Source organism: Panulirus ornatus, chromosome 11, assembly GCF_036320965.1.
Source record: "Panulirus ornatus isolate Po-2019 chromosome 11, ASM3632096v1, whole genome shotgun sequence".
Classification (NCBI taxonomy): Eukaryota; Metazoa; Arthropoda; class Malacostraca; order Decapoda; family Palinuridae; genus Panulirus; species Panulirus ornatus.
Genome location: NC_092234.1, coordinates 11,241,712 through 11,264,951, shown reverse-complemented (window position 1 = coordinate 11,264,951; position 23,240 = coordinate 11,241,712). Strand labels below are relative to the sequence as shown.

General features: G+C 40.2%; 1 protein-coding gene across 2 annotated transcripts in view; it reads left to right on the top strand.

Moving 5' to 3' along the window:
- The window catches only part of LOC139751274 (uncharacterized), a 64,370-nt gene that overhangs the window by 24,326 nt on the left and 16,804 nt on the right, over positions 1–23,240 (top strand). The window contains exons 8-13 of one of the 2 annotated variants that reach the window (XM_071666581.1): positions 2,907–2,960; positions 7,931–8,032; positions 9,554–9,625; positions 15,138–15,251; positions 15,405–15,610; positions 18,828–19,026. In XM_071666581.1, coding sequence (XP_071522682.1) covers positions 2,907–2,960; positions 7,931–8,032; positions 9,554–9,625; positions 15,138–15,251; positions 15,405–15,610; positions 18,828–19,026 — 747 coding nt within the window. Of the gene's footprint in view, positions 1–2,906; positions 2,961–7,930; positions 8,033–9,553; positions 9,626–15,137; positions 15,252–15,404; positions 15,611–18,827; positions 19,057–23,240 lie in introns of those variants that run through there. The other variant, XM_071666580.1, reaches the window with a different exon arrangement.

The following is a 23,240-nucleotide window of genomic DNA, read 5'->3' as shown; positions in this document are numbered from 1 at the left end:
TGCCAGCTACTGCCTACCAATGATGTTTTTTGCATTTATTAGCATTTTGATATGTCTTATGGCCATGGTGTTTTTTGTGGGAATACATCATTTATATGATATGAGTGTATGGAACTAAAGGATTATTATGTGGCATTTATTGTTCAGTAGGAAGCAAATGATAGGGATGATATTCTTTGTGGAAGGTGTTACAGATATATGATGTAGAAAGAAAGCATTGGGTAGAAGTAGTCAGGAGGAACTTTAGGTAGGAGCCTCTGCATACACTTCACAAGTGCTTCCCTTTGCCAGTGCCTGTTAAGGGTGAGGCACTAAAAGGCTAAGAAGCAGCACTGGAGTTCATTAGTTACAGAGAATTTATTATGGCCACCCCTTTGAGAGAGTTGCAGGTGGATGTAGGTGTCAGAAATATAGATAGATAGAATAGATAAATATTTATTTTGTTTATTTTGCTTGGTCGCTGTCTCCCACGTTAGTGAGGCAGCGCAAGGAAACAGACGAAAGAATGGCCCAACCCACCCACATACACGTGTATATACATACACGTCCACACATGCAAATATACATACCTATACATCTCAACGTATACATATATATACACACACAGACATATACATATATACACATGTACGTAATTCATACTGTCTGCCTTTATTCATTCCCATCGCCACCTCGCCACACATGAAGTAACGACCCCCTTCCCCCTCATGTGTGCGAGGTAGCGCTAGGAAAAGACAACAAAGGCCCCATTCGTTCACACTCAGTCTCTAGCTGTCATGTAGTAATGCACTGAAACCACAGCTCCCTTTCCACATCCAGGCCCCACAGAACTTTCCATGGTTTACCCCAGACGCTTCACATGCCCTGGTTCAATCCATTGACAGCACGTCGACCCCGGTATGCCACATCATTCCAATTCACTCTATTCCTTGCACGCCTTTCACCCCCCTGCATGTTCAGGCCCCGATCACTCAAAATCTTTTTCACTCCATCTTTCCACCTCCAATTTGGTCTCCCACTTCTCCTCATTCCCTCCGCCTCTGGCACATATATCCTCTTGGTCAGTCTTTCCTCACTCATTCTCTCCATGTGACCAAACCATTTCAAAACACCCTCTTCTGCTCTCTCAACCACACTCTTCTCATTACCACACATCTCTCTTACCCTATTATTACTTACTCAATCAAACCACCTCACACCACATATTTTCCTCAAACATCTCATTTCCAGCACATCCACCCTACTGCGCACAACTCTATGCATAGCCCATGCCTCGCAACCATACAACATTGTTGGAACCACTATTCCTTTAAACATACCCATTTTTGCTTTCCGAGATAATGTTCTCGACTTTCACACATTCTTCAAGGCTCCCAGAATTTTCGCTCCCTCCCCCACCCTATGATTCACTTCCGCTTCCATGGTTCCATCTGCTGCCAAATCCACTCCCAGATATCTAAAACACTTCACTTCCTCCAGTTTTTCTCCATTCAAACTTACCTCCCAATTGACTTGACCCTTAACCCTACTGTACCTAATAACCTTGCTCTTATTCACATTTACTCTCAACTTTCTTCTTTCACACACTTTACCAAACTCAGTCACCAGCTTCTGCAGTTTCTCACATGAATCAGCCACCAGTGCTGTATCATCAGCGAACAACAACTGACTCACTTCCCAAGCTCTCTCATCCACAACTTACACCTCTTTCCAAGACTCTTGCATTCACCTCCCTAACAACCCCATCCATAAACAAATTAAACAACCATGGAGACATCACACACCCCTGTCGCAAACCTACATTCACTGAGAACCAATCACTTTCCTCTCTTCCTATACGTACACATGCCTTACATCCTCGATAAAAACTTTTCACTGTTTCTAACAACTTGCCTCCCACACCATATATTCTTAACACCTTCCACAGAGCATCTCTATCAACTCTGTCATATGCCTTCTCCAGATCCATAAATGCTACATGCAAATCCATTAGCTGTTCTAAGTATTTCTCACATACATTCTTCAAAGCAAACACCTGATCCACACATCCTCTACCACTTGGACACATGGACAACTTTTCAATAATGCATTTGTTCTGTTTAATAATGTATTAGTATGTATTAAAGGACACCAAAGAAAATAATTGAGAGCCCAGCAAGGAAGATGAACACAAATGATTTGCCCGACGAAATACCTGCAACTTTTTAAAGGAAGATGAGACATATGGCCAAAAATAGTTACAGGTTGACAAATATTCATTGTGTATGTTCTGTACATGCCCTTCTTTGTGGCAGAATTTTTCTTTAGGTAATTAGGGGTCGGTAGGTTCTCTCTCTTTGTTGATGGTTGTAAGTCAGGTTATTGAATGATGAACTCAGCAGAGGAATAACTTTGCACCACTAGCAACAATCATTCAGTACAAGGAATCATTGACAGTGTTGATTACATGAAAATTTGAATTTGACCTTTCCTTGGGTTGTTTTGTACAAGGGTTGTTGTAAGTGTCTGGACAGATTTGTTAATTTTGTCAATAGGAGCAAGTCTTTTATCCATGTAGGTTCTCCCTATCTCTCTATCTATCTATATCTCTGATGCCTGTTTCCTTCTGGAACTCCCTCAAGGGATGGCCATGGCAATAGTCTCCATAATTAGTGAACTCCGTTGTCGCTTCTTAGCCTTTAGGGAATAGTCTACATAACTAGTGAACTTCAGTGTCTCTTCTTAACCTTTAGTGCCTCTCCCTTAACAGGCCTCTGGCAGAGGGCAAGTCTAGCACAGTGTTTGCTGAGGCTACTACTTGGTGTTCCTACTGACTACTACTACCAAATGCTACTGCCTAATTTTTTCTACCTACCACCAGGAAATGCCTGTTGAAAGATTTTTTTTAATGGTTATATATTTTTCAGGTGCCACATTCACCAGCACAAGTGTCACAACATTCATTAAGAAAAGCTCTGAAGGTAGGCATGCATAGTATTTCTGCTTATACTTAATTTCATTGAATGAAAAAGTGCCTGGGGAGATCTTGAAATGTAAAAGAAAATTATGGAAGTGTATGGTGCTTATGACGAGCATGATAAAGAGTTTGCTAAAAGAAAAAATGATGACAGCAAAAGTAAGGTATATTAAAGGTTTATAAGGTGGACTGAGTGGAATATACTTTTTTCACACTTGATCGCTGTTTCCCGCATTAGCGAGGTAGCACTCGGAACATATAATGAAAGGTGAAATCTGCTCACATCCTTTCTCTAGCTGTCATGTGTAATACACTGAAACCATGGCTTCCTATCCACAACCAGGCCTTTCATTCCTTTTCATGGATTACCCCAGATGCTTCACATGCTCAGGTTCAATCCATAGACTGCAGGTTAACCCCAGTAAACCACATCATTCCAATTTACTGTATCCCATGTATGCCTTTCTCCCTTCTACATGTTCAGGCTGCAATGACTCAAAAACTTTTCATTCCATCCCTCCATCGCCAATTTGATCTTCCCATTTTCCTTGTTCCCTCCACTTCTGATACTTATATCCTTTTTGTCAACCTTTCCTCATTCATTCTCTCTGTATGTTCAAACCATTTTAGCACACCCTCTTCTACTATGTCAACCATACATCTCTCTTGCCTTTTCATTACTTTTACTTACTTGATCAATCCACCTCACACCTCATATTATCCTCAAACATTTGATTTCCAACACATCCACCCTCCACTGCAAATGAGAGTTGAGGTGAGAGAGTATCATTTAACTTTAGGGAGAATAAAAAGATGTTTTGGAAGGAAAGAAGGTAGATAACATTCATAAGACAAGAGGACAAATGGGAACGTCGGTGAAGGGGGCAAGTGGGGAAGTAATAACAGGTAGCGATGAAGTGAGAAGGAGATGGAGTGAGTATTTTGAAGGTTTGTTAAATGTGTTTTATATAGAGTGGCAGATATAGAGTGTTTTGGTCAGGGTGGTGTGCGAAGTGAGAGGGTCAGGGAGAATGGTTTGGTTAAGAGAGAAAAGGTGGTGAAAGCCTTGTGAAATCCAGCAAGGCAGCGGGTTTGGATGGTGTTGCAGAAGAATTTATTAAAAAGGGGAGTGACAGTGTTGTTGATTGGTTGGTAAGGATATTCACTGTATGTATGGATCATGGTGAAGTGCTGGAGGATTGGTGGAATGCATGCATAGTGCCATTGTACACAGGCAAGTTGTAACTGCCAATTATGAATTTTGAACACCTTCTGTTGGTGTGCAAGATAATTTTGACCTATACACTCTCCCCATATGTTATATATGGCTTTGTGTGGGTAAGGCAAAGTGTATGAATGAGTGGGAGGGAAGGAGAGTGCTTGGATCCAGGTGAATGTGGGCCTGTGTCATGGGTATATATCACCATGGCTGTTTAATCTGTTCATTGAAAGGGTGAGATGGTGAGGGAGTTAAATGCAAGGGTTTTAGAATGAGGGGCAGTTCTACAGAATGTTGGGAGTAGAGTGGTGTTCAGAGATCAAATGGCTCTGATATTTAACTTGAAAGGGAAGTTCAGAGGTTGGTGTCTGATTTGGGAGTGTGTGAAAGGAAAAAGTTAAGAGTTAATGTGAGCAAAAGTATGGTATTTACGTGTAGAAGGGGGCAAGACAGGATGGTATGAGTATGTGCCTAAATTAGGTGGTTGAAGAGAAAGTAGAGTGCTCTGGGTTCCCTGGTGTGGACATGGCAGGGGCTGGACCATGGAGAATAAATTTTATTGCATTGAGGAGTATGTGGATAATGCCTGTCAGGGTGTGCTTGAAGGTATAGTAGTCCTGATTGTGTTTGAATGTTATTCATGGGCTTTGAATGCAAAAGAATGGAAGAGGGTGGATGCATTGGAAATGAAGTGCCTGAGGACATGTGGTGTTAGGTTGGTTGATCATGTTAGAATATACAGCATAAGTTTGAGGTGTAGTAATAAGTGCAGTCTGATTGAGAGAGCTGACCAGGGTGGTTACATGATGTGCTGAAATGATTCAAACATATGGAAAGGGTGAGTGAAGAAAGACTGACCCCACCTTCACTGGTAACCACTCACCCTTTCAACTCACAAACATGCCTTGCTTTCATGGTAAAAATACTCACTGTGTTTAGTAACTTTCCACTTACCTAGTGCATTTGTAGCACCTTCCACAAGGCCCATCAACCCACTCATGTACCTTCTCTAGATCCACAGATGCTACATGCGGTGCACTCCCCTTTCTCAAGTATTTCTCATGTATATTCTTCAGAGCAAACACCTGATCCATGCATCCTCTACCTCTCCTGAAGCCAAACTGCTCTTCCCCATGTTGATTTTCTGTACATGTAATTGCCCTCTTTATCATTGCTTTTCTGTACACCTTACCAGTTATTCTCAACAGACTTAAACCTCGGTAATTCAAGTACTCACCTTGGTTCCAGTTTCCTTTATGTAAAGGCACTGTATTCAAGTACTCACCTTGGTTCCAGTTTCCTTTATGTAAAGGCACTCTATATAAAGTCCCTACGCACCTCAGATAGAGCCAGAAAGATGTTAGATATTCTGACTAAGCAATTGACAACAGTCAATCTCTTTCTTGAGAAACTCAGCTACAGTGGTCTACTCCTTTCCCACACCATTAGGGTTTTCACTACCTTTTATCTTTTCACTGTAATGATTCTTGATTGTATTAAATATCTTGTGCTAGTGTAGACTGAGAGAGGGGTATTGAAACAGAAGTAACATTATAGCCCTACTGATTAAGCACAGGGATATACTGATACAAATAGTGCCAGATCATGGTAAATTCCATGAAGTAGGGTGAGTTGATGTAGGCAGACATTGCTGGAATGATAGTGGTGGAGCAGGCATGGCAGGAGTCCTGTAGAAGTCTAGGGCCTCTTGATGCAGCTACAGATGAAGTGGGTTGTCATGGTCCTGAAGTTGTGCAGCCGTAGGGAAGAGTAATTACCAAGGTCCCATAGCTTTGCTTCCAGCATGGCAGATGGGAGGCAGTTTAGGTTCTTCAGTCCAGAGAATATACAGTGATTGCTTGGGTTTTGCACAAGAGACAGGCATTCATTAGATCCTGTAGGAAATGTGGTACAAATTAGCATTGATGATGTCCTGTGGTGCCCTTGTTGGCAGCAAAAGGTGTCTGGTTCACCTGGGAGCTGCTGCTTGTGATGGAGATCTCCCACAGGCCCCATTTAGGAAAGGTAAACCTTGGGGTCACTTAGCAGATGTTTCCAGATGCAGTTGTACCTTGGTGGCTTGATGTACACAGATGTTTGCAGTGTAGGTGTTTAAGAGGTAAGTGAACTAGTCATGGCTGCCAGATACATAACAATGGGCCCCAGGATAATGGTAGACCTTATGCAGCTAAGGTCAAAACTGTCTAGTTGCATCAGGTACCTGGCAATTGTGTGAGGTCACACAAAATGACTTATCGCATATTTAATGAGATAATAACAGTGGACCGGATGTCTAGAATTGTCTGACTCATTTCATGACCACATCAGGTCACTGTTAGAGAGTATGTAGGTCATTTGTAGCAACATTGGATAATGTTGCTGCAGTACTCCTCTCATTTTTTCTTGACATTTACTTGGACAGTATATACATTTATATCTTGTTTATGTTTACTTGATTTACACCACTTTTAGAATAATGTGCATGGTCTATTTACACCTTTTGTATTTATGTGGGATTAAGTATGGAATAATGTATTCGTCATTGGGCTGGCAGTGCATTAGTGTGGCGTTGCCACATTACTGCCAGAAGTTTCTCATAATCCCTCAAGACTGTTATTGAGGGAGACAGTTATCATTCTAAGCAGATTTTTAATACAGACAACACTGGTTTATTTTGGGAGAGAATACCTTCGAGATGGTACTCTTCCCCTGAAGAGAACACTGCACGGGGATTCAAAGTTTATTTTTTGTTTTTATTAGAATTACTTATACAGTATGCATATTATAGTATTTTATATTTCCTGGTATGTATATACTATTATTTATCACTGATGTAATATTTGATGCTATCTTATTGAAAACAATTCCTCCTAATTACCATTTCTCACATTTTTTGATGTACATGTTTTTAGTTTTCATGACCATTTTCAAGAATGTAACTTGCATAAATTGAGAGGTCCCTGTACTGTACTTAGGTAGATGTCCACTGCTTTTGGGTAGGGGAGAGTAATTAAAGGTCTGGTTAGGTCAGGAGCATCCACACAGTAGGTTGTGTTGGTTGTAGAGTATGGGGTTTCATTGGATGAACAAGCTGGTTACAAAATATTATCTAGACCTATCAAAATAGAATAGAGTAGAGAAGCAGTTGTAAGATGCAGCTGGATGGAGTTGGGGTTGGAGGTTTATGGTTCACCAGTTTAGTTGAGCTCATAGATATCTATGTTACATATTTGTGAGTACTGAGAGAGGGGTATGGAAATGTGAACAATAGCATGGTCCTTTATTTGATAAGAGCAGATGTGGTTAGCTGATGCAAGTCGCTTGGGAGTATGTTAAGAAGGTTGGGAACCATTAACTCGTTGATGCACAAAAATAACAACCATGCATCAACATTTGACATTTATAACAATTTAAGGTTACTAAAACTTCTCATATTTTGTATGTTTGATTTTGGTTTTGCATTGAGAATGAATATTAGAATATTAAAAAAAGTTTCTTTTTCATGATTGCTTTTCCTGCTTTAGCACGGGAGAATCAGAAATAGAATGAACAATCATCAATTTTTGCACCCCTGATCTCTAGTTATCATTTATAATGTACCAAAACTAAAGATTACCATCTATGGCCTGGCCCTACAGACTACTGTGTGGTTTACTTCAAATACTGTGTGTTATAATGTAAAACAAAAGCACCTTCAACTGATATGCTGTTACATATTGTGGATCACATATATGAAAGATTTGCTTATGCTTCAGCAGCGTGAGAGTTCAACAAGACGATATGCTCGTAAGAGTTTGAAACGAGCCCTGGAAATTGCTAGGGCTGCAGAAGTTAAAAAGGCAATGAACCATTTTAAGGTTTGAGTTCTGTTTTTGTTATTATAGTGTCTTAGTTGAACAGATATGGTATCATTTATTGGGACAACTTGAAGATAGTTTAAAGGCAGGGTTCGTACAAGTTTGCAAAAATCTCGGTAGACAGATTTAGTTTAAATAGAAATTCTTTTCTGAAAAGGAAAGAGAATGGCTTAAAAGTTGCTGCTTCAAATCCTAGTATTCTAGAAAATACACTGGAATTTTATTAGCGTTTCCCTCTGAGGCACATATTTAAGTAGTTGCTTGTATTCTAAACATGATACATACTGTGATTGTAAGGTTACATATATTTAGAGTTCGTGATGCTTATACTCTGTATGATTAAGTTAATCCTTCACAAAATTGCTCCAAAAAATGGTCTAAGTTGGCTTGATAAAGTATGGGAAAAATGAATGAAATTTATTTGCATAAGTGTACGAACCCTGGAAAGGATAATTGTGTCATTTCCCTAATTCATATTCACTTTCAGTTGGGAAGTTGCCTGGTTTTTCTAATTTTGCAAGTACTCACTCCCAGAAATCTATTTAAAGTTTTGTAGATGAGGCAGTCATTAGAGTTGTAAGTTTAGTTCACCAACTAAGTCTTCTCTTGATAATATTAGCAGGGTATATGGTGTTATTTGGTAATTAAGTCACAAGAGAAAAGAATTGTAGATGGAAAGTTTCACCACTGAAAAAAGTGCATTATGTTTTGCTAGTTATGACTCAATGACACATCTGCATCCATGTTTTTGTGTATAGAGAATAAATTTTGTTTTGTTATAAAAGTAGCCTGTAAAATTTTTTTCAGATGAAAGACAGTGTCACATGTAGCATAATCATATACCAATCAGTGCTGAAACTCAGCTGTATCCTTTTTACTGTATTGTTTATTAAATCTTTAGTATTGATAGACAGAATAGATTTTTACCGTAGGAGATATTGCATTGGTTTTGCATATTATGCATAAGGATACATTACTGTTGATTCATCTTTCCAAGGTATTTTTGTATGTTTTTAACCAAAAATTTGTATTAGTTTTGCACACTGTTTTGATTGGAATTTTTCTGTGAAGGGATAATGTCCACTACTGATGAACATTTTTTGTAAGTGTGTAGGAATTTTTTTTAAGACTTTGGCTTTCTTTTCAAATGCTTTAGTAGTATTTAAGGCTTAACCTTGTATTTCTGAAATGTTTTGGTAAATTAGATTATGATTACTTTTTTTAGTAATGTTTGTTTCTGAGAGCAAAATCCACTTGACTGAAGTTGTATCAAATCCATACAAAGCTTATCAAAGAGTCATCCTGAAACAACTTGTTTTAAGATGACATCGTCTCTACCAGCTGGTTAGCCCAATTTCCTTTCATGATCTTTTTAGGTTCCTTTGTGGTAACTTTTCTTTGCCTTTCAGTTTGTCCATTTGGGCAAATATTCTTACTTCTGACTAACAACAATAGCAGTTGAATATAATGAACTCGTCACATATTGATAAACACATTGATTATATTCATGTATATTTTCAGACTCAAGATTCTAATGGAATGCAGATGAATAATTTATCCAAAACTGTATCTCCTGTCTTTCCATCAGAAAAGGTATTGTTATGCTTTTATCTTGCTCTGTAGATTTCTCTGAATTAACTATCTTAGAAATATATACCACTTTCATCACTTGAAAGTTTTCATTTATTCTTTATGCAATTCATTCAATATATGAATCTTCATATTGTATGTAGTTACAGGTTCACCCTTAACGTCATTTCAGCTTGTGTCCCCTTTATGTGATTAGATAAAGTTAAGGGGACAGGGATACCCATTTCACTGGGGTAGGCTTGCTATCATGCAAGAAAATAGTGGAAAGATTAGAAATTGTTTTTATCTGTATTATTGTTACTTTTTTTTTTCATACTATTCGCCATTTCCCGCATTAGCTAGGTAGCGTTAAGAACAGAGGACTGGGCCTTTGAGGGAATATCTTCACCTGGCCCCCTTCTCTGTTCTTTCTTTTGGGGAAAAAAAAAATGAGAGGGGAGGATTTCCAACCCCCCGCTCCCTTCCCTTTTAGTCGCCTTCTACGACACGCAGGGAATACGTGGGAAGTATTCTTTCTCCCCTATCCCCAGGGATAATGATTGTTACTATTATTATTATTATTATTATTATTATTATTATTATTATTTTTTTTTTTTTTTTTTTTTTTTTTTTTATATACTATTTGCCATTTCCTGCGATAGCGAGGTAGTGTTAAGAACAGAGGACTGGGTTTTGAGAGAATATCTTCACCTGGCCCCCTTCTCTGTTCCTTCTTTTGGAAAATAAAAAAAAAAAATTATTATTATTATTATTATCCCTGGGGATAGGGGAGAAAGAATACTTCCCACGCATTCCTCACATGTAGAAGGCTACTAAAGGGGACCGGAACGGGGGACCAGAAACCCCCCTCCTTGTATTTTGACTTTCTAAAAGGGGAAAAGAAGAAGGAGTCACGCGGGGAGTGCTCATCCTCCTCGAAGGCTCAGATTGGGGTGTCTAAATGTGTGTGGATGTAACCAAGATGAGAAAAAAGGAGAGATAGATAGTATGTTTGAGGAAAGGAACTTGGATGTTTTGGCTGTGAGTGAAGCGAAGCTCAAGGGTAAAGGGGAAGAGTGGTTTGGGAATGTCTTGGAAGTAAAGTCAGGGGTTAGTGAGAGGACAAGAGCAAGGGAAGGAGTAGCACTACTCCTGAAACAGGAGTGGTGCTTTCTCATATGCTTTCTCCAGATCCATAAATGCTACATACAAATCCATTTGTTTTTCTAAGTATTTCTCACATACATTCTTCAAAGCAAACACCTGACCCACACATCCTCTACCACTTCTGGAACCACACTGCTCTTCCCCAATCTGATGGTCTGTACATGCCTTCACCCTCTCAATCAAAATCCTCCCATATAATTTTCCAGGAATACTCAACAAACTTATACCTCTTTGTACAATGGCACTATGCATGCATTCCGTCAGTCCTCAGGTACTTCACCATGAACCATACATAAGTTGAATATCCTCAACAACCAGCCAACAACACAGTCACCCCCTTTTTTAATAAATTCCACTGCAATACCATCCAAGCCTGCCACCTTGCCAACTTTCATCTTCCGCAAAGCTTTCACTACCTCTTCTCTGTTTACCAAATCATTCTCCCTGACCCCTCTCACTTTGCACACCACCTCGACCAAAACGCCCTATAGCTGCCACTCTGTCATCTAACACATTCAACAAACCTTCAAAATACTCACTCCTCCTTCTTCTTCTCACATCACCACTTCTTGTTTTTACCTCCCCATGTTAGTGAGGTAGTGCCAAGAAACAGAAGAAGAAAGATGGGTCTTTCTTTGCTTGGTATGATGCACAGTGTATCAGAATACAAATGAAAAGTAGAGGGTGATCAGGAGTTGTGAAAGAAATAATTATTTGAAAATATTGATGTATGTTCTGTTTGGATGGTTTTATGCATAGACAAGATCAGTAAGTGAGACCACTTGCCCTTGTGTCCTACTTTTACACATGCCATACTCTCATGGTAAAAGCCCCTTACTGCATTTAGGGACATTCCATTCACCACCTAAATTCTTAAACTCTTAGATCCAATAATGTCATGCAATTTACTATTTATCCAAGTGATTTTTGCCCAAATTCAGCTGAGTAAACACCTGGACCACACTTCACCCTCCTTAGGTGCTACTCTGCTCCATCTTTTTCAGATGTTCTTTCTTTGTCTCCACCTTCTTACTTTTCTCCCATGCACCATACCAGGTGTTTTCAAAAGAATGATATATTTTTAATTTTAGCATTCACTTTTGTTTCCCTTGCCTTTATGTAAGCTTAGTTTATATTCATTCTGCAAAGCCTCAGACACCCCACTTTGGGCCATACACACATTTGATAGCCTGATTGAAATAAATATTTAGCACTGTCGCTCACTATTTGAGAAACTCAGCTGAAGTCCTGTCCACTTCGGCTGCTTTTCTATGTTTCATATACAAGACTTTAAGTCTTTTGTGTTTTTAGTAGTCCATTTGCCATGACTAAGTAACTCTGCATGCCACCTAACCTTATACACAACACATCTATAACCCTATCATCTAACACATTCAGTAGTTCATTAGAATGGTTATTCCATCTTTTTCACATCTTTTTCTGTCACTCTTCCTCATTTGCTCCCCACACTGTTGCTCCCAATAAGTCTCATGTTATGACGCTATTCTTTTGCCCTCTTTATCATTTGCCATCATTTTAAGCCTCTGTATCTTTTTCTTTACCTGTTTTATTTTCTTTTGTTCACCTCCCAATCACTGGCACTCCTTCCCTTTAGATACCATCCATACTCCTGTGTTTTCACTTTCACTATAATTGAACTTCCTCATCCCACCACTCACTATCCTTTTTCATATGCCCACCTCTCATCTTTCTCATGCCACACACACTTATCCACACACTTAACCTGCTCAAATATGTTCTGCTTCTTTTCCTCTTCATGGTTTTAATTTTTCTTACCTTATACCACTTTTGGTATCTCTGCACACTGGCTTTTTTTTTCAAGCCCACTCACTTTCAAACTTCTTTATGTATGTTGCTTTCTCTTTTTGTAAAATCATTACAAACTTTGAAACTTGCCTTCACCAGGAAATGATCAGAAATGTCACCTGCTGCCCTTCTCAACATATCCAGCAACCTTTCCATTGTGCGCCTAATAGCACATAATCTAGTAATGCTTATTATCTCCATGATTATAAGTACAGTGTCCCCCATACTTATGTTTTTTTTATTATTATACCCTACCCCCGTCTCTTGCATCAGCAAGGTAGCGCAAGGAAACAGACTAGGAATGGCCCAACCCACCCACATACACATGTATATACATAAACGCCCACACACGCACATATTCATTCATACATATACATTTCAACGTATACATACATATACATACACAGACATATACATACATACACATGTACATATCTATACTTGCTGCTTTCATCCATTCCTGTCGCCACCTTGCCACACATGAAATAGCATCCCCCCTCCAGCGAAGCAGCGCCAGGAGCAGACAAAAAGGCCACATCCGTTCACACTCAGTCTCTCGCTGTCATGTGTAATGCATCAAAACCACAGCTCCCTTTCCACATCCAGGCCCCACAGACCTTTCCATGGTTTAACCTAGATACTTCACATCCCCTGGCTCAATCCATTGGGAGCACATTGACCCCCAGTATACGACATTATTCCAATTCACTCTGTTCCTTGCACGCCTTTCACCCTCCTGTATGTTCAGGCCCCGATTGCTCAAAATCTTTTTCACTCCATCTTTCCACCTCCAATTTGTTCTCCCACTTCTTCCTCCCTCCACCTCTGACACATATATCCTCTTTGTCAATCTTTCCTCACTCATTCTTTCCATGTGTCCAAACCATTTCAAAACACCTTCCTCTGCTCTCTCAACCACACTCTTTTTATTACCACACTTCTCTCTTACCCTTTCATTACTTACTCGATCAAACCACATATTGTCCTCAAACATTTCATTTCCATCACATCCACCCTCGTCCACACAACCTTATCTAGAACCCATGCCTCGCAACCATATAACATTGTTGGAACCACTATTCCTTCAAATATACCCCATTTTGCTCTCCGAAATAACGTTTTTGCCTTTCACACATTCTTCAACGCTCCCAGTACCCTTGCTCCCTCCCCCACTCGCTTCTGTTTCCATGGTTTCATCCGCTGCCAAGTCCTCTCCCAGATATCTAAAACATTTCACTTCCTCCAGTTTTTCTCCAAGTACATATTTGTATAAAGAATTATTCCCAGTCCCCAATCCTTTTTTCAGCACTCATCTGAGCAAGCTATTTCCTGTTTTTATGAATGCTGGGCACATTATGCAACCAAATATTATCTTATCTGTCACATAATCCATTCTTACAGTCAGATCTCATACTACAAGTATTTGGTACCTTTCATTAAAACTGCTGAAGTACCTACCCAGCTTCAGCCAAAAAACACCCCTTTCATCACTTCTTATTACCAGTTGCATAAGCACTAAGAGTCACCCACATTTTGTAGTTTACTTTCATTGTAACCCATTTCAGTCTTCAACTTGCTTTTATCCTTCATGGGTGGGTGGTTTTCAGTGAATATGGGTGTGTCAAGGGCGTGTGATGTCTAGTGTTTGTTAAGTTTGTTTATGGGTGGGATGATGAGGGTGTTGAATACAAGGTTGCAGGATTCAGGTGCATGTCTGTGGTACACTTGGGGTTAGGAGGGGCATAAGAGGTGAATCATGTTTTTTTTTATTTTAGGAGCTGGTAATAGAGTTTAGAAGTGTTTCTAAAAGGAGAAAGATGAGAGTGAATATGAATGAAAGTAAGTAATGATGTGAAGCAGGGGATGAGGCAAGGTTTAAGAGAATTTTGAACAGAGAGGTCCTGGAGGATGTAGAGCACTTCCGGTACTTGGGAGTGGACATGGCATTAGATGGAACTAGGCTCAAGTGAGTCATAAGGTGGGAGAGGTGGCTGAGGTCTTAGGGACACTGAACATTTTAGTAAGGAGAGTTCTGTGTCTGGTGGGGCAAAGTTAAAGTTATAGTAGTCCCAGAAGGAGATGGAAAGGAGTGAAAGAGGTTTTGGGACATTGGAATCTGTACCTTCAGGAGGATGAGCAGCATGCATGGGTTAGGTTGAATTGGGTCATTGTGGTACACTGTAAATGGAAGTCACTGTTTTATTAGTGGGCTGAACCAAGGCTCGTGAATTGGTCACAGTAAGCATTAGAGTAATCAGTGGGGCTTGGCTGTAGATGGTGGGTTCTAATTTTGGTGTGTTATGTTCGACAGTTAGTGATTGTGTGTAAATTTGGCAAGAAAAGCAAGTGTATGTAAAACTTAAAGATAATGAAGACATAGAAAGTGTGAGGGGAGAGGAGCAAATGTGATTGCTTTCAAGGTATGCTTTTATTTAGGTATTTAAAGGGGTTTCTTTCCTGGGGTGCTGTGCAGTGGTATATAGCAGATCGAATGTCAGTGACTTATCTTTTGTGTTTACTTGCTTCATTTTTGCCAACACAGGTTATCCGTCTGAAGGTGAATCATATATCCAGCAGTGGCAGTACTACACCCAAAACATATTCAAGGATTCAGCCAACGTATTCCTCATCATCAGAATACAGTAAAACACAGAAGGTTAAACTTCAGGAAATCTTGTGTAAAATGATACTTGTTCAAAAAACAGCTTTTTTGAGATGACTTCTTTTTGTGTCATATATTACAGTATGTTATTATTGTACAGTAGAGCAATACTTTTTAATTTGAAGTTCCTCTGTCTCATTGTAACAGAAAATTGGTACTCCAAATGAAGTCAAGCGTGGAGGGAACATCATAAGTGGAATAGCATCATTTATTAAGGTACAGCCTGCCAAGATGTCACGTGAGGATATAGTGGAGAAAAGATTAGCAGAATTGCAAAGAAAGAAGGAGCGTGTGGAAGAGTCAATGAAAAAGAAGGAAGAGTTACTGAAATTGAAAGCAGAAGAGCGAAAAAGGTTGGTAATTTTTGAAAAAAATATCTGATAAACACAAGTGAATCGGTGCTCTACATGATGTTATGAGGTCAGATCCAGATTTGATGTGGTTACTAGATAGATATAGCTTAAGATCACTTCTGAAATTGGATGATTATATTAATCCTGAGTCAAAGCATTGCCCTGATTAATGGTTAAAGATCATCCAAATGTATGCAAGAAGAGTATTACCTTAGTTACTCATACCTTTATCATGGAAAAGAGCACAATTAAGAATTGGCTGTAACCCTTGATATATTGAAAGGTTTTGACAGTGTATGATGGGATTACATCTTCAAGTTCCATTATATAGGTTTTCCTCTAACTTTGTTCCCTCATCTATGGCATCTTCTCTAGCTGATGTCTCCATAAATCCTAATGGCTCAACCTCTCCTTTACCTGTTCACAGCATTGTGCTTCAGTGTGATTATTATCTAATAGGAAGTAAACTTCAGGATTCTATGTGTGAAAAAGATTTGGTAGTTCGTATCATCCATTACCTGTTGCCAGAGTCTTACATTTGGAGAATAATTAAGAAGACAAAGTGTCACCTGGCAGATGTTATAACAAGACTAAAGATCTAATAGAGAAGGTCCAGATGAGGGCATCAAAGATGGTATTAAGAGATCTGAATTACAGGAAAAGGCTAAGTATAGGACATAAATATGCAACTTTGGAAGAGAAAAGACTGAGGGGGTGACCTGATTACAACTTCAAGATTGTAAGCCAGACTTAATGTAGATAATGAACAATTCTTAGGGAGATATTGAAATATAGGGTTAGAACAACCAAAGGACGTAAATAGAAATTAAAAGAATGGTTAGGGTTGAACGCATATATTCAAGTCTTGTTTGGGGCAGTCAGTCCACAGTCAACCCACCTGTTCATCCTCTGCTAGGAGTTGGTCAGTAAAATAGGTACCTGGCTTAGGCTAGTGTATATATATATATATATATATATATATATATATATATATCTTGGAGAGCAAAAATAGGTATGTTTGAAGGAATAGTAGTTCCAACAATATTATATGGTTGCAAGGCATGGGCTGTTGAAAGGGTTGCGCGGAGGAGGGTGGGCGTGTTGGAAATGAAATGTTTGAGGACAAAATGTGGTGTGAGGTGGTTTGATTGAATAAGTAATGAAAGGGTAAGAGAAATGTGTGGAAATAAAAAGAGTGTGGTTGAGAGAGCAGAAGAGGGTGTTTTGAAATGGTTTGGACATATGGAGAGAATGAGTGAGGAAAGATTGACAAAGAGGATATATATGTGTTAGAGGTGAAGGGAACAAGGAGGAGCAGGAGACCATATTAGAGGTGGAAGGATGAAGTGAAAAGGATTTTCAGCGATCTGGGCCTGAACATACAGGAGGGTGAGAGGCGTGCAAGGAGTAGATTGAATTGGAATGATGTGGTATACTGGGGTCGACGTGTTGTCAGTGGATTGAACCAGGGCATGTGAAGCGCCTGTGGTAAACCATGGAAAGGTCTGTGGGGCCAGGATGTGGATAGGGAGCTGTGGTTTTGGTGCATTACATATGACAGCTGGAGACTGAGTGTGAACGAATGTGGCCTTTTTTGTCTGTTTTCCTGGTGCTACCTTGCTGAAGCAGGGGATAGCGATGCTGTTTTCCTGTGGTATGGGGTAGTGCCAGGAATGGATGAAGGCAAGCATGAACAGGTACATGTCTATGTATGTATGTATATGTATGCATATGTGTGTATGTGGGCGTTTATGTATATATATGGGAGCCTTGAAGAATGTGTGGAAGTCGAGAACATTATATCGGAAAGCAAAAATGGGTATGTTTGAAGGAATAGTGGTTCCAACAATGTTGTATGGTTGCGAGGCGTGGGCTATGGATAGAGTTGTGCGCAGGAGGATGGATGTGCTGGAAATGAGATGTTTGAGGACAATGTGTGGTGTGAGGTGGTTTGATCAAGTAAGTAACGTAAGGGTAAGAGAGATCTGTGGAAATAAAAAGAGTGTGGTTGAGAGAGCAGAAGAGGGTGTTTTGAAATGGTTTGGGCACATGGAGAGAATGAGTGAGGAAAGATTGACCAAGAGGATATATGTGTCGGAGGTGGAGGGAACGAGGAGAAGTGGGAGACCAAATTGGAGGTGGAAAGATGGAGTGAAAAAGATTTTGTGTGATCGGGGCCTGAACATGCAGGAGGGTGAAAGGAGGGCAAGGAATAGAGTGAATTGGATCGATGTGGTATACCGGGGTTGACGTGCTGTCAGTGGGTTGAATCAGGGCATGTGAAGCGTCTGGGGTAAACCATGGAAAGCTGTGTAGGTATGTATATTTGCGTGTGTGGACGTATGTATATACATGTGTATGGGGGTGGGTTGGGCCATTTCTTTCGTCTGTTTCCTTGCGCTGCCTCGCAAACGCGGGAGACCGGAAAAAAAAAAATGTGTATATGAGTGGACGGGCCAATCTTGGTCTGTTTCCTAGCGCTACCTCTATGACGCGGAAAACAGCGATTAAGTATGATAATGATGATACATATATATATATATCCATGGGGATAGGGGAGGAAGAATATTTCCCATGTTCCCTGCGTGTCGTAGAAGGTGACTAAAAGGGGAGGGAGTGGGGGGCTGGAAACCCTCGCCTCTTTTTTTTTTTTTTTTTTTTTTTTTTTTTTTACATTTCCTCTAAAGAAAAGGAACAGAGAAGGGGGCCAAGTAAGGATATTCCCTCTAAGGCTTAGTCCTCTGTTCTTAATGCTACCTTGCTAATGCAGGAAATGGCGAATATGTATGAAAAATGAATATGTATGTATAGATAGCGATATAGCATTAATGAGGTGACCTTGATTAGGGCATTCAGTTGCCTGTACTGTCTCAGCTAACATAAGAAATAAAGTCTTCCTTGTTTCACTGAGCATTTCATTAATAGGTTAAGAATGCTTCTGGATTGTGCCCCCTTTCACAGATTATCTTGAAAAGATACAATACAGTTGAACAGGGTAAGCCCAGTAGAAAATGTTCAAACTTTTTTGAAGTAATGTTTATAGAATGGTTTTAGAATGAATTACCAAAGTGTATCAATTATATGATTGATCTTTTTCAGTTTTACTTTAGACTTTATTACCTTTCCCAGTTCATGGTTGCGTCAGGAACAAAAGAACTACAACACCACATGATCTGACATGGGCTGTAATTAATTTAAGCCATATCTGTTGTTGCAGGTATAACGAGGAGAGAATAAGGCGAGTACAGGAGGCACGAGAAGAAAGAGAACGTAAAGCTGTAGAGGCAAAGGAGCAACAAGAAAAAGACAGAAAACAACGAGAAGAGCGAAAAAAAGAAGAACAACAACGAAGAAAGCAACTCCTCGCCAAAAAACGTGCTGAAGAAGAGGCTAAAGTTCGGAAAATTAGGGAACAGGTATTCTGTTATTAGAAAATAATTATATTTTAGATTAGAATTTAGTGTACTGTATATCAGTTATATATATTTTATCTCCCCTATCCCTGGGGATAGGGGAGAAAGAATACTTCCCACGCATTCCTCATGTGTCGTAGAAGGTGACTAAAGGGGACGGGGGGGGCTAGAAACCCTCCCCTCCTTGTATTTTAACTTTCTAAAAGGGAAAACAGAAGAAGGAGTCACACGGGGAGTGCTCATCCTCCTCGAAGGCTCAGATTGGGGTGTCTAAATGTGTGTGGATGTAACCAAGATGAGAAAAAAGGAGAGATAGGTAGTATGTTTGAGGAAAGGAACCTGGATGTTTTGGCTCTGAATGAAACAAAGCTCAAGGGTAAAGGGGAAGAGTGGTTTGGGAATGTCTTGGGAGTAAAGTCAGGGGTTAGTGAGAGGACAAGAGCAAGGGAAGGAGTAGCACTACTCCTGAAACAGGAGTGGTGGGAGTATGTGATAGAGTGTAAGAAAGTAATCTCTAGATTGAAATGGGTAAAACTGAAAGTTGATGGAGAGAGATGGGTGATTATTGGTGCATATGTACCTAGGCATGAGAAGAAAGATCATGAGAGGCAAGTGTTTTGGGAGCAGCTGAATGAGTGTGTTAGTGGTTTTGATGCACAAGACTGGGTTATAGTGATGGGTGATTTGAATGCAAAGGTGAGTAATGTGGCAGTTGAGGGAATAATTGGTATACATGGGGTGTTCAGTGTTGTAAATGGAAATGGTGAAGAGCTTGTAGATTTATGTGCTGAAAAAGGACTGGTGATTGGGAATACCTGGTTTAAAAAGAGAGATATACATAAGTATACGTATGTAAGTAGGAGAGATGGCCAGAGAGTGTTATTGAATTACGTGTTAATTGATAGGTGTGCGAAAGAGAGACTTTTGGATGTTAATGTGCTGAGAGGTGCAACTGGAGGGATGTCTGATCATTATCTTGTGGAGGTGAAGGTGAAGATTTGTAGAGGTTTTCAGAAAAGAAGAGAGAATGTTGGGGTGAAGAGAGTGGTGAGAGTAAGTGAGCTTGGGAAGGAGACTTGTGTGAGGAAATACCAGGAGAGACTGAGTACAGAATGGAAAGAGGTGAGAACAAAGGAGGTAAGGGGAGTGGGGGAGGAATGGGATGTATTTAGGGAAGCAGTGATGGCTTGCGCAAAAGATGCTTGTGGCAAAAGAAGCGTGGGAGGTGGGCAGATTAGAAAGGGTAGTGAGTGGTGGAATGAAGAAGTAAGGTTATTAGTGAAAGAGAAGAGAGAGGCATTTGGACGATTTTTGCAGGGAAACAATGCAAATGAGTGGGAGATGTATAAAAGAAAGAGGCAGGAGGTCAAGAGAAAGGTGCAAGAGGTGAAAAAGAGGGCAAATGAGAGTTGGGGTGAGAGAGTATCATTAAATTTTAGGGAGAATAAAAAGATGTTTTGGAAGGAGGTAAATAAAGTGTGTAAGACAAGGGAGCAAATGGGAACTTCAGTGAAAGGGGCTATTGGGGAGGTGATAACAAGTATTGGTGATGTGAGAAGGAGATGGAGTGAGTATTTTGAAGGTTTCTTGAGTGTGTTTGATGATAGAGTGGCAGATATAGGGTGTTTTGGTTGATGTGGTGTGCAAAGTGAGAGGGTTAGGGAGGATGATTTGGTAAACAGAGAAGAGGTAGTAAAAGCTTTGCGGAAGATGAAAGCTGGCAAGGCAGCAGGTTTGGATGGTATTGTAGTGGAATTTATTAAAAAAATGGGGTGATTGTATTGTTGACTGGTTGGTAAGGTTATTTAATGTATGTATGATTCATGGTGCGGTGCCTGAGGATTGGCAGAATGCTTGCATAGTGCCATTGTACAAAGGCTAAGGGGATAAGAGTGAGTGCTCAAATTACAGAGGTATAAGTTTGTTGAGACAGGAGGTCAAGAGAAAGGTGCAAGAGGTGAAAAAAAGGGCAAATGAGAGTTGGGGTGAGAGACTATCAGTAAATTTTAGGGAGAATAAAAAGATGTTCTGGAAGGAGGTAAATAGGGTGCGTAAGACAAGGGAGCAAATGGGAACTTCAGTAAAGGGCGTAAATGGGGAGGTGATAACAAGTAGTGGTGATGTGAGAAGGAGATGGAATGAGTATTTTGAAGGTTTGTTGAATGTGTCTGATGACAGAGTGGCAGATATAGGGTGTTTGGGTCGAGGTGGTGTGCAAAGTGAGAGGGTTAGGGAAAATGATTTGGTAAACAGAGAAGAGGTAGTAAAAGCTTTGCGGAAGATGAAAGCCGGCAAGGCAGCAGGTTTGGATGGTATTGCAGTGGAATTTATTAAAAAAGGGGGTGACTGTATTGTTGACTGGTTGGTAAGGTTATTTAATGTATGTATGACTCATGGTGAGGTGCCTGAGGATTGGCGGAATGCTTGCATAGTGCCGTTGTACAAAGGCAAAGGGGATAAGAGTGAGTGCTCAAATTACAGAGGTATAAGTTTGTTGAGTATTCCTGGTAAATTATATGGGAGGGTATTGATTGAGAGGGTGAAGGCATGTACAGAGCATCAGATTGGGGAAGAGCAGTGTGGTTTCAGAAGTGGTAGAGGATGTGTGGATCAGGTGTTTGCTTTGAAGAATGTATGTGAGAAATACTTAGAAAAGCAAATGGATTTGTATGTAGCATTTATGGATCTGGAGAAGGCATATGATAGAGTTGATAGAGATGCTCTGTGGAAGGTATTAAGAATATATGGTGTGGGAGGCAAGTTGTTAGAAGCAGTGAAAAGTTTTTATCGAGGATGTAAGGCATGTGTACGTGTAGGAAGAGAGGAAAGTGATTGGTTCTCAGTGAATGTAGGTTTGCGGCAGGGGTGTGTGATGTCTCCATGGTTGTTTAATTTGTTTATGGATGGGGTTGTTAGGGAGGTAAATGCAAGAGTTTTGGAAAGAGGGGCAAGTATGAAGTCTGTTGGGGATGAGAGAGCTTGGGAAGTGAGTCAGTTGTTGTTCGCTGATGATACAGCGCTGGTGGCGGATTCATGTGAGAAACTGCAGAAGCTGGTGACGGAGTTTGGTAAAGTGTGTGGAAGAAGAAAGTTAAGAGTAAATGTCAATAAGAGCAAGGTTATTAGGTACAGTAGGGTTGAGGGTCAAGTCAATTGGGAGGTGAGTTTGAATGGCGAGAGGCTGGAGGAAGTGAAGTGTTTTAGATATCTGGGAGTGGATCTGTCAGCGGATGGAACCATGGAAGCGGAAGTGGATCATAGGGTGGGGGAGGGGGCGAAAATTTTGGGAGCCTTGAAAAATGTGTGGAAGTCGAGAACATTATATCCGGAAAGCAAAAATGGGTATGTTTGAAGGAATAGTAGTTCCAACAATGTTGTATGGTTGCGAGGCGTGGGCTATGGATAGAGTTGTGCGCAGGAGGATGGATGTGCTGGAAATGAGATGTTTGAGGACAATGTGTGGTGTGAGGTGGTTTGATCGAGTAAGTAACGTAAGGGTAAGAGAGATGTGTGGAAATAAAAAGAGCGTGGTTGAGAGAGCAGAAGAGGGTGTTTTGAAATGGTTTGGGCACATGGAGAGAATGAGTGAGGAAAGATTGACCAAGAGGATATATGTGTCGGAGGTGGAGGGAACGAGGAGAAGAGGGAGACCAAATTGGAGGTGGAAAGATGGAGTGAAAAGGATTTTGTGTGATCGGGGCCTGAACATGCAGGAGGGGAGGGTGAAAGGAGGGCAAGGAATAGAGTGAATTGGAGCGATGTGGTATACAGGGGTTGACGTGCTGTCAGTGGATTGAATCAAGGCATGTGAAGCGTCTGGGGTAAACCATGGAAGGCTGTGTAGGTATGTATATTTGCGTGTGTGGACGTGTGTATGTACATGTGTATGGGGGGGGTTGGGCCATTTCTTTCGTCTGTTTCCTTGCGCTAGCCTCGCAAACGCGGGAGAAATAAAGTCTTCCTTGTTTCACTGAGCAATTCATTAATAGGTTAAGAATGCTTCTGGATTGTGCCCCCTTTCACAGATTATCTTGAAAAGATACAATACAGTTGAACAGGGTAAGCCCAGTAGAAAATTTTCAAACTTTTTTGAAGTAATGTTTATAGAATGGTTTTAGAATGAATTACCAAAGTGTATCAATTATATGATTGATCTTTTTCAGTTTTACTTTAGACTTTATTACCTTTCCCAGTTCATGGTTGCGTCAGGAACAAAA